We start from the raw sequence: 20082 nt of genomic DNA, 5'->3' as shown, positions 1-20082 counted from the left end.
AAAAAAAAAACGACACCCTGGAATATTGAAATGCTGAAGTGGGTGCATTCTTTTACTCTAATTTTAGGACACATAAATTCATACGCTCAACCCTCGGTTTTTTTTACACAGTTGCCAGCTGGCTAGTACCAGCCATAATTTTACTTTTTTACTGTCCTTTCTCCTGAAAATTTCTATATCTGACCAGTTATGTCATTTGCTCGACATCTCTCCAAGTTTCAACTCTGGTCTGTCTCACAGAGCTATATCTTGGTGCAGCATCCATTAATATCCGAATGCATACGGATAAATCATCATTACTATAGTCATGATTCCATCAGTGACTCTGAGCGCTCCATCTACGAAGGTAGTATTTTCTGTATGTTCATGTTGCTCTTTCTGGCGACATAGTTAATTAATTCGTTGAAAGCTCTGGCTTCCCAGCGGCAGCACTTCTAGAGAACTGCTAGCTAAGGAGGTTGATGGAAAAGAGGTTTGGTTTGGTTTACGGTGTTTAATTTCCCAAAGCGACTAAGCCTGTGAGCGACACCGTAGTGAAGAGCTCCGTTTGACAATAATTTCCGTGAAATTTAGCGCGTGAAAGGTTCATTGAACATCTGCTTCTTGTATATGAAACTTCTTCTCCCGATTGCCAAGGTGTTTGACACACAGTCCGTTCCACAAACGGCTATCGGAAGCCAGTTTAGAGATATGCGCGACCTGAGCAAGCTTACCTATGTTTTGTAAGTCTCCAGCTAAAGCTTAAAGAACATTATGGAAATGACACTACTGCAGTCCCGAAATTATGCGCTTCAATGAAGGCAAGAGCCTGGAGTTAAATTTGTCACCCTTTATAGTATACGCATACATAGCAAATGTCTTTTTTTTTAGCTCAACTAATTGAACGAGTTAGCCAAGCGAAGAAAGATTTCCTGTTTTGCTTTTTACCTCGGAGAGTTAAAAGTTAAAAGAGAGTTCGGAAGTTGTTATTATGGCTGGACCAAAGAGGCGTAAAAAAATGTGGATTACTGCGCAACTTTCACGCCGGTGCGTGTTTTAGAAATTGTTTTAAGAGAAAGTTAACATAATTTTTTTTTACTTTCTATGCCACCTTGTGCCTTTTAATTTACATTCAATGTGTTTGAAGAGCATTTGCTAGTCAAAAGCCTTCCTTGGCATTTTCAGCATAAAAATGGCGCCTCATTTGGTTTTCAAAAATGCAGGCAAAGGACTTAAATATTATGAAAGTATAGCGGATGTATTACGAGGCTTTTTGGCAGCCATTCAGAATGGCAGCGATTTTAAATTATAGGGAAAGAAATCTCTCCTATATTAGGATAGAAATATTACACATTGTGGCCTATAACTGCCTTGACATCACTGTCGTCTGCTAATATAACCTATCACTGGTGGGGAGACATGCACTTCCATCTCCCGTTTGTAGCGTTTGAAATATCCGTCTTCAACGACTGCAGGCTGTGTCAAGAAAACCAATTTATTGATATAGAACAACCTAAATAATTTATTCCTGGGGTTCCTTAAGACGGAACTTGCCAGGGCTAGAAAAATATTCTTTGGATGGCAACTAATTGGTCGCGGTATATAGCTGCCACTTTATGGGAATGACTCCGCGATACTAAATGTGATAAAGAAGCCTTCGATTCCACCGCGAATACAGCTTGAAGAGAAGCTGCCTGTGGTGGGCGGCGCAAACCGCCTGAAGCAGCAATTATCTTCGCTTCTGCGTTTAATAATAGCAACTTCCAGCCGAAACTCCCTATCCCTCGTCACTCACCTAATGTCGAACGAAAGTCCCCCTTTGGTCTTTCTGTACCGACCGAGGACTTTCTTGAATACGCCAAAACTTGTGAAAACGTCCGTGGGCGCCACCACGTTTCCGGTGATGAATACGTCCGTGTAATAAATGTAATTGCAGATGTCATCACCTGGGTACATGTTCGGGACAGATGCCGTCTTCCCCACCGTGCAGACGAGTTCTTTCACTGCAAAGCAAGAGGCAGGAGGAAGAGAGTTTTCGCAACTAGCGCAAATATGCTCAAAGTCAGGTATTTCTTCAAGACGTGGTACTCAAAAGGGCCCCAGTCTGTATTAAATTTTATGAAGCAGGTGCCGCGAATGTTGTAGTGTTTGTTCATACTTCAAAGCTGCCGGCGCACCGCTTTATCGCTTTGTTTGTGATGCAAGACGCGCCTAGATTTATCTCGATCGATCGCATCCCGGCGGAGCCGACTCTACGTTGTTCCAAAGTGTTCTAGTAACTTTCCAAGCTTTATCTCGAAAGTTCGCTATCAGCTTTAAAAAGAGCACGGCCGAGAGCGGCGGGCATTTTGTTCGACGACCGCCGAGCATGCTTGTTGGTACGCCGCCGCCGAGTGATTCAGTTCTTTGCGGGCACAAGTAACCCCAAATAAAGAGTTTCGTTTCGAAGACATTCTCGCTGTTTTCCTGTTCGCCGGACTGCTGTCACCACTACGTGGCAATTTTATGACGCACGGTTTCTATTTACCCTTGTTCGAATCCGACCACGGCGGCCGCGTTTCGATGGAGGCGAAACACAAAAGGTGTCTGTGTGCTGTGCGATATCAGTGCACGTTAAAGATCCCCAGGTGGTCGAAATTACTCCGAAGCCCTGCACTACGGCACCTCTTCCTTTCTTCTCTCAGTCCCTTTTTTATCTCTTCCGTTACGGTGTGGTTCAGGTGTCCACCGAGATATTTGAGACAGATACGGCGCCATTTCCTTTCCCAGAAAACCAGTTTAGCAATTTTTTCTATCCACAGTGTTATAAAACGAGCTAATTCCGGCTACCAACCAGAAGAAAAAGCCAAGTAGGCCAAACAGTGGCAGCCCGTAGAGGCCGTATTATACGGATGTTCAATAAGGAATGGAATGTTCTTGTTCATTCCCGTTTAAAAGTGCACAGTTTTCTCTGCAGAGTTTATTCATTACCAAGTGGGCTTTCAAGTGGTTGAAGCCCTACTGATAAGGCATAAATAACAGACCAAGTTCAAACGGGTCGTGCTTTCAGTTTTACTTTCTCAACGCTAGGACTCCCCGGTACCGTAGCTAAAGCAACGCTATACCACGCTTCACATTTCTGCTACCACCAGTAGCTCCCCACGAGCGCGGGGCTGTGTGTAGGAACTAGTGACGTGAACCCCCCGCCATGTGTGCTCAGTAGCTGGAGGTACTGGCTGCTAATCCTGAGGACACGGGACGAACTTCCTGCCCCTCAGGAGTGGGAGGAAACAACTTTATTGACTCCAAAAAGAGGGTCGGGTTAGGGAAGGGTGGGGCGGGGGGGGGGGGGGGGGGGGTAGGGAAGCGGAAGACAGTGGGCCCTCAGGCCGCTCTAGGTGGTCAAAAATCCTCGGGCTTCGGCGGCCCCCGCGGCCCAGAACACGATCCGGATTTGATCTTCCGGCCATGAGCTGCACAGAGCAGCCTCCCATCGTTCCTGTCGTTCAGCACCCTCAAAGTGGGAAGAGATAGGGTTGTTGAGGCAATTACAATATATGTGAATAAAGTCTCCTTGCCGGCTCGAGCAGAGACGACGGTGGGATGAAGCGTCTCCTGGATGAATTAGGAAATCAAGGTTATTGGACTGCATAGAGCTGATTTGTAATGGACGCCAAACAACTGGCTTGGCCTGGGACAGATATTTATGAGGGGAAGGGCAGCTGAGGCGGGAATTGGGGTAGTATGAAGTTATTTAGTGGTAGGTGAGTAGGCATTGATGCGCACTGCGAAAGGAAGCTAGGCCGTCCGCTGCCCGGTTTACGAGTGCTCGGGCGTGTTCATGGGCAGCTGCGTTCCCGGGGTGTTCACAGTGAGCTGGAACCAACATGATCGTGATTATGCGCTGGGGAGGGGCGATAGATTGGAGGATACGGTAAGCGGGTGCGTGGATTGAGCGCATTGCGAATTACCGAGTCGCCGTTTTTGAGTATGAGAAAATATATTCAGCCTGAGTGTGAGCAACTGCCAGAGCAGTGGCAGCTTCTTCCGCTTCGATTGGTTGAGCTACCCGGTCGAGCATGGCGTGGCAGAGGAGGCTGTGGGCATTATCCGAGACTACCACTGCGAAGACAGGGCGGTGAGAGTATTCTGCCGCATCGACGTAAGCGACACGAGTCGAAGGTGGGTAGCGTTTATGAAGTGTCTTTGATCTGGCCTCCCCAGGGTCGACTGCGGATTGGATGCAGGTGAAATCACCCGAGCGCTGCACGGCATCGGCGCACTTTAGAGAACCGCAGGTCGTCCATATCCGGAGCCCTACACCACGGTGCCTGCTTCTATTTTAGGCTGTCCCTCTTTCATCCCTGCCCTCACAGAATGATGGAGGTACGCACCCAGAAGTGGGACAATTACACCGCCTTTATTTTCTTCACAATTAAACTTCGCTTTCGGCGTACGAGCAACGCGTACGCGCTTGCAGTGGAGATTTCATCGCGTGTGCAGAACTGCGCCAAGACGGCGAGAGTTACGCGCAGTCCGCAGGGGAAGGAAGGCGCGCGCCCGCTAGAGGAGCATTGATTTTTTGAGGACCTTCACGCGTGTCTCCGGCGGATGCTATCCTAGGAACACCTCCCAGTGCATAGCCGGTTTTGTGTGTTGCGAACACTGCCTGCGTTGAATAAACACTGTGTTGTGTTACTGTACGATAAAACCGGGTCAAAAACCTTTGTTAACATCAAGGTTTTCACCTCTCTATAAAAACGCTGCCGAGATTGTGAACCCTAGCAGACGAAATTCCCTCGACGACTATTTTCTAGGCTGTCTGAACCTCTGTACTCCCCTCCTTTAGAAGAAAAGAAAGCTTCGCCAAAATCTTCGCTATCGATTTTGGGCCATTCCACGCGCTTCACTCTTTCGTAAGATTGTCGCGAAGAGTTCAGATAGCAGCCGGGGTTGAAGCAACGCTCCGCGCTCATTCATCACTGTATCTTTGTTGTTGAGGCCGAGAGGTGGTCCGAAAAAGATTGCGTAGCAACAGCCGTCGTGCAGCCACTGAACCGGGTAGTGCTGCGACGACGCGAACAACAGCCGCCAGGAGCAGTAACCTCTATCATCCCGATTTTCTCCAAAGCACAATTTTGTTGTGCAGCATAACTAGCGGACCTGCATGTGGGATCAGTTTTCGCGACATTCGTATCAGAAATGTCACCGAGCATTCGTCGTACACCGTTCCGGTCGATGTCATAGGATTTCTTGTTGCACGTAGCTGACATCTGCTACTCAAGTTCTAGGCTACCTTGCGACAGGACTTCCATCAGGCTACATATGTAAAGATGTACCCCGAATTTTATGCCTCCCCCGACATTCGCTTCAAAATTGTGACTTAATCGTTCGCCATACAGCGTTTCGGGTGGTGTCATACCATTTCTCGTTAGACATAACTAGAGACCGGATTTTAGGCAAATGCCTATTTTTTTCAACGCTTCGTAGGCGCACCATTTTTACATATGAGCACGAATTAGGTGTTGACAATATGTTTAACACTCTTTTTATAGTGCCTATAAATGCTTATTTTGGGTGTCAGTGCCTATAAATGCCTATTTCCGACGTCGGTGCCTAAAAATTCCCTATTTTTGTGGTTTTGCTTTGATATTCTTTTTGCTTTCGAATCCATTTCGGTTTTGAGTAGAACACACACGTGGAAACATTAGATGACCTCATCAGTTGGCTGTGGTGAACACTGCACCTACGTCGACTGTGTACACAATACCAACCACGTCAGCCGAAAATATCGAAGCAACCTTTTTCCTAATTTCTGCCATTTTATTGTGGCAGCTTGTTGATAATTATGGCTGTTAAAGTGGTAGTTTGACCAGATGGCACCACATTTCGGAAAGTATAAGGAGTAAGTTATAGGTTCATCCAAATAATTCCCAGTTGGTTCCAATTGAAACCAACTGTAAAATGTTCCACAAACCTGCTGGAAACAGTTTAACTGATTAAAATTTCCACCTGGGTAACCTGCCTTATTTTTTGCAGTCAGTCTTGGACAAAAACGAGGGGTTCTCAGTCCTCAAGCAAATTTCAGGAGTACTTACCGGTGAACATTCTGATACCGAACAGTGTAAAGACATCAAATGCTCCTAAGTGCAAGCACGCTCCTGTAACATCCGTTGATGTTAAGCGTTCTTTTTCTGCATACAAGCTTGTTCTTACTGATAAGAGGCATAAATTTGAGTCCATCAACCTGGAGATGGTTCTTGTCGGCTACTGCTTCCATAGCTTTAACAGTGATTTCTAGATGGATGTTGTTTATTTTACCGTATATCCTCGTGGATGTACGTAGGCCCGTGCAGAACTATGATTCTTTTCGGTATATTCCGCATCAAGCAGCACTCTGTGTAACATTTTCTAGCATCTCGTATTAATGGTTTCCAGACCCTTGTAATGGCAAGCACCATTTGATAGTCGCGTGGCTCCAGACACGCGAAGCCACAAACTATAAAACACTGTTTACACAAATGAGAACATATTTATTAATGTTGAAACATCGTGTATGCCTGCAATAAAAAATTTCAATTCCTGTGTGAGCGAGGACTGAACTCATTTGTCAGATGCTCTGAATTGACAAGGTTTCTATCAAATTCTAAATACATGGCCTCCTGTTAACGTGTTCATTGTTTCTACTTTTGTACACGACAAGCGAATTGTTTGTTTCGAGGTACACCAAAGTGTTTTAAAAGGGTTGGTAACCGTCCCTTTTGCTCCGCTGAGGCATGTGTATTGTACGAAAAGTTGCGCGAAAGCCTTAAAAAACGGCTTCTAATGTTCGCACCTTGCTTAAGGACCCAAATCATTCCTGCTGTGTTTTTGTTTTATTTTGCGGCAGATATTGCGCTCTGAAGTGCGGAACTGTGTGCACTTTTGATAAAGTTTATAGTGCCTGTATTTCTCCTTTAGGTGCCTAAAATGCAATTTTAGCCGCCTATTTATGGCGCCTAAAACTTCCTTTTTAGTGCCTAAAAATCCGGCCTCTAGACATAACAAACGTCTCTTAGTCAAGTTGCTGGTAATCTCGAGACAGGGATTCCAAGCGACATCATCAGTACCTTTAATTTCATGCCTTTCTCCGTCTTTTGTTCGAAACTATCACACAACCGTTGGTCGTACACCGTTCCGGGTGTACGACCAACGTACACCCAACGTATGTACACCGTTCCGGGTGTACGACGGGGTGGAACTATCGAGAGCGAAAGCGCCCGCTCTTGTCAACATCATCTTGCAATAGGGAAGAGGTTGAAAGGTAAAAGTCAATGCCTAAGTTAATGTTATGCCCCCCCCCCCCCCCCCCCCTCCCTTTTCATTGCACAGTGTCAAGCAGAGAGTGAGCAATCCTTGTTGCGAGATTAGTGCGGTTGTAGGTTCATGGGTGCAGAGTCGAATTTCCCTGCAACATTCCTGAAAACAACCGGCTTTAACGACTCCAGCTTAGCCTCTGAACCTGGCCGTTGAGTTATTTCGTCCCAGTGACCGCCACTTTAGCGTTATGCAACAAAGCGGAAGAAGACGGAATAATGACGGACTGGAACCGCACTTGCATATAGGTGCTGTTTATGCAAAAATAAGGATCTTATTCAGATACGCTTCGGCGTAAAATACTAAGAAAACTTTCAAGATATTCTATAGAAACGAAACTGCATCCGTAAAGAAAACGTTATCAACCGATGCACTCTAAGCAGCTCTTACCCACTTGCTTTCACTCTTAACAATATAGGATTCACTAGTTTGCGTTTGGTTTGATGACACTCTGGGGAACAGCCGCATGCTTTGCTATGACCAGCGAATAGCACAGTAGGAAACGTCCTGAATGAAAACTTAATATCAGTCACCTATTAACTCTTTTCTACTGTGGCCAACCAAGTGTTAGAAAGTAATGTGGTGTACACAGTACGAGTTGCACTTACATTTGAATGTTAACCCACATAATTCCAGCACCAGCTGCTGTCGACGCAGGTGAGTATGTAATCGTTTGTATACAGAGGCTTGTCATTTGGCGATTCAGATGTGCGGATCTCGCGCTTCGCAAAAACGGACGTTGGCGTAGGCGATTGGCGCAGGGCGTGCCAAGCATCTTTTTTGCGCCCAGGAGTACATATAGGCATATACTACCAGAAGCCTACACGTAAGTCTCCCGAGTTCCTGCGCCCTCCTAAAGATCAACGATACGTACCTGGTGCTGTTGTCGTTGTCGTCGTTGTTGTCGTAGTCGTAGTCGTCGTCGTCGTAGTCGTCGTCGTCGTAGTAGTCGTCGTCGTAGTTGTACTCGTTGTAATCGTTGTAGTCGTTGTCGTAGCCATTGTCGTAGCCATTGTCGTAGCCACTGTCATCGGTGGTATCGTTACCATCGTCGGCATCGTTGGCATCACTGTCATCGGAGGCACCGTAATTCCTGGGGGCGCAACACCTGTCGGCAGTGTTGCGGGTGCAGTTGTTGGCTGTTCGCTGCTCACAGGCGCGCCCGTTGCCGATGTCTCGGTTTTGCCGACGACAATGACAATGGGGGGCGAAGGAAAGGAAGTTGGAGTGCCTCCACCACCACCACCACCGCCGCCACCGCCACTGCTCTCCTCGAGCTCGTCGTCGATGTCGACTCCTGCGTGGATTGCATTTTGCCGCATAAGAAGGCCCTAAGGAGCGCACTCAAATGAATGTCAAGCAGCCGACGTACATGGCATCGGTCAGCAGTCGTTTGCGAGTGTTAATTTTGCCACGGTTAGTTTTTGCACGCAGTAATTACCGGCTGTAGACAGCACATGATTTCTTACGCCGATATTTTGTTTCAAAATGGGCTGTTGTTCTAGTGAAAAGAGCGAATTTCTTGCAAAAGGCAAATAGCATCGAGCGATGTTGCCAAAATTTCTTACAATTCCGGACGCTGAAGAGGATTATTTTGACTATATATAGAAAACAACTACTTTTTTGTGCCTTTCAAACTAAGTTTCCCCTCTTAGATCTTCTGTTTCTGGTTCCGTTAAAGCTACATTCCTGGATTTTATTATGTCACAGCCATACAAAATTTAATATCAGGCATTTCACTAAAACTATTTTCAGAGTATTACTTCTTTGAATGTCCTTCAGTATAGCCATAATTCTGGTATTTAAAACAAACGCGCAATTATAACATTACATATTTGCAACGCACGTAGCAACTACATGCTTCGCCTGTAGGGCCACACTTACCCCGAATACCCACAATAATAAAAAAAGCGGGGGTTGTCCTAACACAGTTGTTGCCCATGAACGTATGTCCAGTTCGTTAAAATGACGCTTTTTTGTTTGTAGGTATTTAAACCATGCAATTAGTTCTTGGAACCCTAGCTTAAAGTTTTCAGTAAATTTTGTGTATTGCCGCACCCATTATCGGGCAGTGAAATAGGCTAATATTTTATCTGAATTATCCTGCGCTGTGTATATCAGAGAGCATTTAATATGAAGCGTGTTTACTACGCTATTAGAACTTGCGCGCACGAATTCTCGTGCAACACCGGGACGTCATTTTAGCACAGAGTCAGGGATGCAGTCAATCAATAGTCGTTCTACATCGGACAGATCTAGAACGAAAAGCAAATTAAAAAACCCTGGCACAGAGTGCAAGGCACTTCTCTAGAAAGCCCGCGCTGCAAGTTACTGCCAATAAGCAAAAAAAAAGAAAAAAAGCTCTCCAAGCTTACCTACCACCCGTTTCAAACCAAGTGTTATCCCTGGATGTAGAGTCCACATCCAGCAACGCGTCCAGAAAACCCATTCAACCGTTCTAAAAAAACCTTTTCCGCTCTCCAAAATCGTGAACCGATTATCAGGAACTGCGACCGTTTAGAGACGCACCGACGGACAGCAAACAGGAAGAGATCGCTCGTATCAGGATCACAATGGACTGTCGCGAGGCTAAAGAGTCTCACGTGGTTCCTGTCGTCGCAGGAGAGAACTACGTGAAGTAGCAGCGCATAGGGAGTTGCATTCGCAGATGATGGTTGCAGCCACAAGGAACAAAATTCGTTTACGGATTTCTTCGATGCTGCACCAGCTGTGATTGTTGATCTAGACGGCGCTTGAAGCTGGGGAAGGGGGATAGGAGGAAAATACAGGGCACTACGCTGGGCGGCAATAATTTTTTCGTCTTTCCCTGGCGCTGTGGAGTTCGTATCGGGGTGTGGTAGTTTATTGTCGCAATACGTATGCGAGATTAGAATAGCAGTGAAAACATCATCCTTGCTTTGTTTAAAAGGGACAGCCGTCAGGGGTGCGTTTGTCACCTGTGCTGAGATTGCACTGGGGACGGTTTTGACTTAACACCGCTTAAAGCTGCCTTGTCTGCTTTTGATGATGTGTTGAACATTACTGTGACGCGGCTTGGCAACACACGCAGAGGACAAAACTGGGTGGTCGATATTCCGAGACGTCATTGTTACGTCACTGCGACGTGGAAATGGCAATGCTGCACGCTTTGAGCTAGGAGCTAGAAGAAAAGCTAAAAGAAATACGCGCTATTGCACTTAGCACCACACAAAGGAGTCATTGAATTTCGCGCGAAGCAATATGCAAGCTGTCGAATAATTTGAGTCCTACCGTTGGCCGTTGTGGGGTAAGCTTTGACCGAAATCTTCGTTTCTCTCGAAGTGTTTCCAGGAGATGAGTTCAACGTGGTACTCACCGCTTTCGCTTGCGACGAACACGGAGAGCGCGACGCCGATGATGGCCACTAGCAGACAGCATCCAATGATGGCGAACATGACCTGCTTGCCGTCTTGATCTCCGCCGTCACTGCGAATACGAACAAAACGGTGAGGTATCAGGGAGCGGAGCACGCCTTCTACCAAGCGGAGTGCGCTGTTGCTCACACTGTTTGGTGGATGCACGAAATGCACAAATCTGGCTGGAACCGCTACATGAAACGAATCGCGTAATTCTGTAAGTTTTTGCAGCGTGCATCGCTGTTTGCTTTTGATGTTCAGACGCTGTTTCCATTGCAGTTCCAAAGCGTAATTCACGACACTTGAAGACTGCTGTCGTTTCGGCTGCACTTAGTGAGTGTACATGACAGCGCAATCAGCGACTGCCGGTTCTACCTGCTGCTATGCACCTCGAAAGCTAACCAGTGTCATCTGACTAACAACGGGCCACCAAAAAGGGCGGCTGCTTTTTGAGGGCAGCTCAATTGCATTCGTTAAGTACACCACTAATATTTCATCATTGTTTAGAAAAATTTCTTGCTTTCGTTAGTTTTGTTTTCAGTGGTTCCGTACCACACTGCCGGCGAGTACGCTATATTATGACATTTTATTTTATTTTGTGCTTGGCGCATGAGGCCCTTAGCTGCCTATAAGCCTTTAAACAGAACACAAAACAACACGTTTTATTTTATTTTTCTATCGGTGGATATATACGATTTGGACGCTCAGCGGCAGTTACAATAAGCGGGACAGCGTCTGTTTAGAGCTAAATAATTATTTCACATGCACTACGGTTCTTTCTTTCCGTCCTCCTCAAGCTTTCTCTTCAACAATTCACGCTTGTCGTCTGTCCTAACTTCTTGGTCAATGTGATAGTTCAAGCGCCCATTGCTCTGCGAGGCAGCCAAGGAAGCCTCGGACGTTTTTCTTCCATCTTTTTTTTATAAAAATAAACAATATGCAGCAGTCAGTGCTAAATGTCCATTTAGGAACTTCCTGAATCAGTAAGACCACTGTTAACTAAAAACCTCTAACAATGAACTCAGGCCCTGACGTTGGCAAACGGCAAACCAGCGCCAGTCTTTCTCTTTTGGGTACTCTTCGTTACCGACGTCATTAATTACGTTAATATGAAAACAGGGTTAAGTGATCATCTAGCCCACATCAGCACCTATTCGATACTGGCGTTTTATCACATTGCGTAGACTTCGCTGCAGCTCAAATGCAGCATAAAGGGACAAATATTTATACAGTGTACCTATAGAAAGTTGGAGGATCACAATACAGATAGCAAGTATTACTTAAATGGCTATTTCATGCCGTCAATGCCATAGCTGCGGATGGAGCATGGAGTACTTGTTCGTCAGGATCACATACGCAAATATCGCCGTAATATCATGACAATTATGGGGTCCATATGACGTCACGTATGTTATAGCTTGTGCACTAATTAAGCGTAATCCTCGTAGACAGTGTTTGAAACCAAAATGGGAAAGATACGAACAATATTGGGATTTCAGTTATTGTTTCCTATCACTCGAATTTCGTTGGACAACCCTGGCAAATGGCGTTTTAGGAACAGCTTTCGCCTCCACAGTCAGTAATAAATGTATTAACTTCGAATAGCCGCAAAACTGCGCGCATGGGAAAGACCACGCGAAAAAGCGCAATTTTTAGTTCATTATTTATTTATTTAATACATACTGTTAGCATCATTGCCGAGGCTGTTGTACGGTTGGAGAATTTTATACAAGGAGAGAAAATCACAGGAAGATAACGTTAATAGAAATCCTAAGCTTAATGAAAGGAACGGTCTGTGTGCTCTCTAATCAAGCATGCCCAAAGCTAAATTGGTGGATTCCTGGTTGCACGAAGTGCGTCGTACCTCTCGAGAAATAACGGCTTCCTACATTATGGTGGCACTTTTTATGGTTGTTATAGATAATATTATTCTTCATTAGGAAGAATTTTTAACTCTATAAATCCTTCGGAGGTATTAGATAACGCGAATGAGTTCATCCCAAGAATTCAGAAAACGTATTCAAAGATGATAAAAATGCAGCTTTGAAAATGACGAAAAGTCCGGAGAAGAGAATCGCAGACGGATACATAAAAAACTACAAACACTACAATCCTCAGGCTAAAGGAGAATTTGTACTAATGCTGGAGGTCTGATAGTAAGCACTCTCGAAATTCCGCATGAAGACACTCGTGATGGCAACAGTCTCCGAGCATTCGATTAATTACAATTCTCTAATTTCATTTTTTGCCAAGGGGCACATCATTTTTCGCTAACGACGTGATATCACATTCGGTGCGGCCACCGATAGTGACTGCATAGATTAAACAGAATGGAACGTAGGAACGGCTAAATCACACTCGCTACTCGAGTGGTTAAGTTTTCACAGCACTATGAGGGTAACTATAGGCGCCTGAATCTAACGAACTGCTGATGTCGTAGAGCGGTGCTTCTGAGATAGCCGAAATTACGTGTTAAAGGTAATAATAAGCGCAATCCTGTGTTTGCGAGATGTTAGATAAATCGACTCTTCGTTCTTGGGGAAAAGCTCGTGCTTTATTCTTGGTGTAAATTCATATTAAGAAGCAGGATAGGCGTCTGGTGCTTGTACGTCTGAATGTCCCGCATTACCGAGGTACCGGGAATTGCGGACTCTACTGCGTCACAGCGGCAATCAAGCGACGTTAGGATAAATTTTCGTCGCCTGTATTCCCGGTATTATTTCAGGAATATAAAAAGCTCGCCGCTGAGGGCCATGGAATACAGAAAATTATCAAATTTAAAAACGCCTCTCTCGAGGTAATGGAGCTTTTTGGCTCCAGATCTGGAATGCTTCGCACGCTTCCGTGAGAAACTGCAGTAGTAATTGAATGGTCAACGGCAATCCTTATCGAACAGAGCGGCTTTTGAGAGGCACCAGCTTGAGTTGCGAAAAGCTATTTGAGCTTGATGACAGATGCTGCTTATCAGTGTGGCGTGAAGAACTTAATATGCATACTCACTCAAAACCACTTTGACCGATGCCTGTAAAAGACAATCAAGCGAGAATAAGAACATCCACTGACAATGACTGCACAGGCAAAGTGTCCAGAAATGATTCTCAGTAAGAAGTCGTCGTCTGTTCTCAAAGCCAGTAGACTTTTTTTATTCGCCACGTAAGAACATACATTCCGAGGAATACCTAACTGAGAATTAGAGAATGCATATGAGCTGTAATTGTGCGGAAGCCATTCTGCTTTGGCATACACATCATAGCGAAAACGAAGCTGCGAGTAAATTAGGGTTTGACTTTTTGCTTTTGTGGCGCGACTGAAACCTGATTCTGATTCTGGTTTGTGGGATTTAACGTCCGAAAACAACTCCGAGTACGACGGACGCCGTAATGTGCCCGGAGAATATCCTCCCATGAACTGGGGTGAAACACTTTTGAGATTTTTAAAACGTTTAGGAGGTAACAATTTTTTGCCGGAAATGTGAATGAAATTGTTCTGATTTTTAATGTATGCTGGTAAAGTACAATGCCAAGAAAAGTGCGAACTTTTCGAGCGCAAAAGAAATAAGAGGCACCTCATCGCTTGAATGTGTGCTTAAGTATGTTGGTCGCACTTCTACTCGTTGCGTTCATTGCATAATAGTGTATTACCTCTCATTGAAACGCATGTGAATACCATTCATGTATGTGAATACCATGTATGTGAATACCATACCAACTTGTCCAGTCTCCCGTTATTGAGAACCTTTCAACACACGCCGAACGACACGGCATTAGCAATGATCACCAGATAACAGTAGAGATTTTTGCAAGTAGTTAAAAAAAGAATAGCCTGGCTCCTCGCATTTCTGCTGCGCATACGATTTCCTCTGAGCAAATATCGAATCGCTTGGTCGGAGGTCCTTGTACAGTGGGCTAGTTTAGTATCGATGTCGAATGAGATGATCGCACCTGAGCAAAAATGTATCCTTTTTTGGGGTACTGCGGAAAGCTTGAATGGTTCTCGTTTTCGATTCAAGACAAACCGCACATCCGTCTTGCTTAGGTCAACTAGAAGCATTAACTACATACATAAAACATATCCACTACTGCTGCGCACCTTAACTTGTAAAGGTAACCTATGTTACTGGAGCTATCAAAGAGGAGATTTTGGAGATCAGCACAAATGAAATATTCTGGTGGATCTGTAATACAATGCTTCAGTTATAAGCGCTATATTCTATTGCGAAGAGAAGAACATAGGTGGACACTCTTCCACATACACAACATACTCCACCAAACAAATCACTTTTGCGTATGCTTGCTATTTTGTTATAGAGTTGGTTTCTTGGAGGAGGCCGTAACATGCGAATGCAGCATTAGGAAAAAAGAAATTTTTTCCCAAGTACTTACCCGACATCCCGCTTACTCCTGAAAAAAGAAAACATGCACCCTTATTGGTTACTACATGGCAAGCCTACTTGGAAATTCAGATAGCTGTGCTGTATCATCATCGAAACAGTAAGACAAGCGAAAGCTTAAACATTTGGACGCAGAAAATGATCGCGTGAAAGAAGTATTCAGAATGCTCACGCGCTGCATTCGCGGCAAGGTTCAAACAGAAACATTTGCGCATTCGGTGTTTAACATGCGCGGCGCGCCTTGTAGTCGCTGAAGTGGTAAGTTGTAATAATCGGAGGTGTTAAGTTCTTGTTTCACATCTTCGCATCATTGTATCCTACCTCGTAGTTCTTTCTTGCACTATAACGTTCAGGAGTTAACGGTGTTTGGAAGAAAATAGTATTAAAATCTATTATTCTCCGTTTCATCTGCGTTGGAAAAGAACAATTCGGTGGAAGCTGTGAAGGTAAAAACACGTGGGAACTAGAGCTCGTCAAAGCTCGAATGTGTGCTGATGTGCATTAACATATCTACGAGTGGCAAGAAATGCTTAATTAAGCGCGTTCTACCTCCTTTTCAGACGCATATCAGTGCCTTTACTTTGTTTGGCCATCATCGCAAACTGCTCTCGTCCGGACTCCTACCTTATCAAGAACTCCAGAAGGGGCGGAAAACGATACGGCTTCGACTACGATTACTAGATAACAGCACAGACTTCAGATCTACCTTACACGGCATGACCTCTACACCTGTCAAGGCTGCCGCGTATACGATTTTAAAGTAGAATATAACAAAAAATCACATTGCCCGTGGTCGGGAGAATATGCAGTTCGCTTGCTTACTGCCTACTGTATATTAGCGCATACCAATTCCAAGAGAAAATGTACCGTATTTTAGGGAATTCTATCAAGAGCTGCAATGATTCTGTTTTTAATGCCAGACAAGATCGTGTGTTCGATTTGTTTATATATACTACACCAATCGCTTTTATGAGAAAAATGATACGTTTTAATTTATAAACCTTCTTATTTAAGAAAGAACCGGCACGCAAACTTATATTTCGTCAGTTCGGCGACCACCGATACTGTGCACCTTAAGTCCTAAGCGTCATGCATTACATTTCGGTGACCAGATGAAATAGACTATTGTTCGGGTTTTTAACACAATACATTATTTTTGGGGCGTCATACTACTCTTTTGCGATAGAAGAAAAAAAGGACGACCGCTCGCCAACACGCACAAGGTTCTCCGCAAAAGTGACGAATCCTGCGTACGATTAACCACCCTTTCTATGAGCGTTTATTCGTGCAACACTTGCATGTGTAGTTTTAAGTGTTGAGCTTTGGTGGGTTGGAACAGGGCGCAAACGTGCGGGCGGGGCATTATGGAAAAAATTCAGGTTTCACAACTACTTACCCGACATCGTGCTGAATCCTGGAAAAGAAAACTCCTATTCTTTACTACAAGAAAAGCTTCCTGTGGGACTAAGCAGCCATATACTTTATCACCGTCACAAGATCAAAAGGAACGGATGGTTGAATGTTTGGAGGGAACTGAAACAGCCACTCATTGCATAGAGGATGAAGTTCAAGCGAAAATGTTCTCACACAATCTTTTTTTTTTCTAGTTTCGTGCTGCCTGTCATAGTCACTGATAAGACAGCTGTTAATAATAACTGGAGTTCTTAGGGATCAAAGGTTACACTCATTCCTTTTCGAATATTTCGTTGTTAGCCAAAATTTTACAGCTCGTTCAAAGCTGCCTGGGAGCCCAGTCACTGGCCCCGCCCAGTAAAAGGTCACCCTTGCCGTGATCATGACTCGATTATTTTTCCTTGCTTTTATTGCACCCCGCCATTAGGCAGCTGCTTCCCGTCTTGGCGTGTGTGAATGGCGTGGTTACGCTTCGTCATCACATTGTTATCTATATATTCTTTTTCTGTAGTATCTGTATGAAGTTCTTTTGACACCTGTAAAGATTTCACCGATCGTCACCGACGCTTCTACACGTATACCTGTTAGGTCGAAGGAGGCAAGAATTTTAATGGGCTCGTAACAAGAGCGCGCCTAATTTCGACTGTTCTTTGGCGTTGTTTTGTGCATGTGGTGCACGATAGCCTCAGGTTAGGACGCAATACATCATAATAAATAAATCAAAATGAATAATAACGGAGAACAATTCTTTCTGCAGAACATCCCGGTAGGCTAGTCGGTTGACAGCGTCAGAGCAATAGAACTGCGTGCTGAAAAGTGGACGAGAAAGACACATGCCCCTTTTGTCTGTCTTTACATGCGTCTCGCTTCGCTACATTTACAGCGCGTAGTTTCTTTACTACGCCACTAATTTGTTTACATATTCTTCACCCAGATATCAAATGTGTGCATTGGCTCATTTGTGATGCTAGAAAATTGCTCCAGGCCCACCTGTAAGCAGACAAGGCCGCACTAGCTATGCGTATATGAGAGCGGCTGCAATGAACCATGGCTCCGAAATCTGACGCAATTTTTGTGCGTTTTCAGCAAAATTTCCCCAAAAAGACACTGCATTTCTTCCCGAATTATACCGTTAGAGGATTGCGCCTACCTGCAGCTGTTATAGCTTTAATTCAGTGACGTTAACGAGTCGTTAAATCGAAATGAATAAATTCTTAGTTATGGCGGGCGACAATAAAGAATTTCTGAACCAATTGATTCCTTTTTGAATAGGCTCGCTGAAATTGCGCTGGCAAAGAAGGAGTAAAAGGTTTAACATCTACAGCGGGCACTGTAATAAGTACAGATGAAAGAAGGGTAACTTTATCAAGCCTTAAATTTCTGGAAAGTTTAAGGCGTGTATTTCCTTAAATGGGAAAAGTTTAGAAGATTGTTTAATTTTCTTTGGCGTATGGAAGTTAGAATTTATTGTGCCGTTTAAATGATCTCTTTCTACTCCCGAGATGAGAGGACTACCAAATTATGAATACGGTCAGGCGTTGGACGCGCTATAAACTTATAGCACGTGTAGTCTTTTCGGACTCTTCTATGGTAAGCAGGTTCTCATCTATACCATGGACTATAGGTACCCAGAGTGGGTTCGAGACGGCTTGTATGCAAGTGTAATTTTCTTGCTCCTTTTTCTCTTCTTCGGAACTCGAGGAGGAATGGGTGATTTTGCAAGTTGCTACATACGACGAGCAGTCAACGCTGTGGAGCTCTTTTAAGCGTGCTGGCAGGTATAACTAACACAGCGATATACTTTACTAAGGACCGGCAATAGGAGACACATCGAGTGGTACCCTTGCACACCATTCCTCATTGAACAGAAGAAACACAGATTTCCTTAATGAAACTGCGCCGCACAGGAGCTATTGAAAAAATGTCTGTCGAGAGAAAAGACAAGCTACGAAAAATACAGCGCAACAACACGGAAACTTTCACGGGCCGGCATTAGCGGCTATGAATTACCAACTAGCGCGATCAGTGAGTCTTGGGAGGGAAGTGACACTTACCAGACACTACAGACACTTGCGACTCATCACCTGTGAAACACACAAAGCACGGCAGTTAGATGTATTTCGTGTTCAGTTTTTGTGAAAACTTTCACCGATCCACACTGATGCAGAAATATTTGGTGAAACAGCTCAAAGTGGGCAAGTTGGACTAGATTTATAGCCTCAAGAACAGCGCAAAGAGAGTGGCGAGACATGCTCACGGATTTCTCTTGAACTGCGCATTCAGACCAATATTTTTAGCTTGAAAGCACTAATTAACATGTTCCCAAACAAAAATATTGTGTGAGGCTCTGAGTAACACGGGTAAGGTCGGGTTAAAGTCGGAGCCGCGTCGATCAAGCTTCAGCCAACGGAAGGGTGACAATGCGGATGACTTTGGCTAAAGCTAGCATAGCAAGACCCCATGCAGAAACAAAATAAATATTGCAGCGACTCGGCTCTAAACCCGCGGCGTTGCGAACAGATCAGATTTGGTGGCCACTATAGGAGAGCACCATGCTATCACCACCGCCGATCACACCTCGGGTGTAACTCTAACGCACTCTCGCGCTGTTCGTTCCGCATCGACGTCTTCATGACTTCCATCTGCGGCGTGAACAGATCAGATAAGCAAAACCTCGATCAGAGCATAACCTCAGACTAATATCGTCGCCAGACGTGACGACGCAAGGCTAAACACATGCTTTCACACGCATACTGCGTTTAGCTGCGTTAAACCCCTACCACTTTTTTCTTCAAAATAAAGGCGCAATCAGCATGGAGTAGGCAGCACAACTTATTCCGTGCTTAAAGAACGTGGTTTACAAAAAAGTCTTGGGGTGGCGCTGCGCATATACAGGCGAATTCCTTGAAGGCCGATCTGCTTGGGCATCAAGCAAATCATTCATGATTTCTTTAGTTTGTGGCCTTGTAATGGCGCAACATGAACATTTTTCACCGCTGGAACGAAGCCAACCTGCGTCGTCGTTAAAGGATTTCAAACTAAAATCATTTCAAACGCTGAAACTGAAGTGTTTGCCACGTGTGTTCACCTTGTCCTCCATATAACTTTGGACAACCGAGCACAGACCAGCTACGATAGGAACGATTATTTTGCTGCAGCTGCCTTTTTTACTACCCTTCCTGTCAGAGCCACCGGCGTTGGTGCGGAATGCAGTTATTTTCTGATCTTTACTCTGTGTATATAGCGCCGTAAGCTTCGTTTTCGTGCCAGTCCTTTTTCTGAATGTCTCCGAGACAAACAATCGCTGCTCCGCCTGCACAAAGATGGCTGCACCGTGGAGGTGACAAAAAATTTACTCACCCATGGTTAGGCTGGTTTGTCAAGGCGGTTGTACAGGGGCGAGATCAGACGCAGGTGGGAGCTCTGGAAATAAACTTGAACGATGAGTCCAATGTGAGACACTCCAATGACAAAATCAGCAAAATAGTCTTCGTCTCTGCTATTTTCGGACTATAAGAAAATTTTTCAATGACAATTTTATTCTGCAGCTTAATGCGCAGAGCAGGAACA

The 20082-nt window shown here is 44.7% G+C and overlaps 1 protein-coding gene across 1 annotated transcript in view; it reads right to left on the bottom strand.

Moving 5' to 3' along the window:
• Positions 1–19876, bottom strand: part of LOC149331259 (uncharacterized) — a 45861-nt gene extending 25985 nt beyond the window's left edge. Inside the window, exons 1-7 of the mRNA XM_089555919.1 lie at positions 19873–19876; positions 18567–18596; positions 15092–15109; positions 13710–13731; positions 10670–10779; positions 8189–8611; positions 1775–1982 (exon numbers count right to left, since the gene is read on the bottom strand). Coding sequence (XP_089412045.1) covers positions 1775–1982; positions 8189–8611; positions 10670–10779; positions 13710–13731; positions 15092–15109; positions 18567–18596; positions 19873–19876 — 815 coding nt within the window. The remainder of the gene's footprint in view (positions 1–1774; positions 1983–8188; positions 8612–10669; positions 10780–13709; positions 13732–15091; positions 15110–18566; positions 18597–19872) is intronic.
• Between the last annotated feature and the right edge of the window lie 206 nt (positions 19877–20082).

The sequence above is a fragment of the Amblyomma mixtum genome, chromosome 8 (genome assembly GCF_055824585.1).
Source record: "Amblyomma mixtum isolate Tamu chromosome 8, ASM5582458v1, whole genome shotgun sequence".
Lineage (NCBI taxonomy): Eukaryota > Metazoa > Arthropoda > Arachnida > Ixodida > Ixodidae > Amblyomma > Amblyomma mixtum.
The sequence above is the reverse complement of the archived record's forward strand: the minus strand, read 5'-3'. Positions and strand labels throughout refer to the sequence as shown.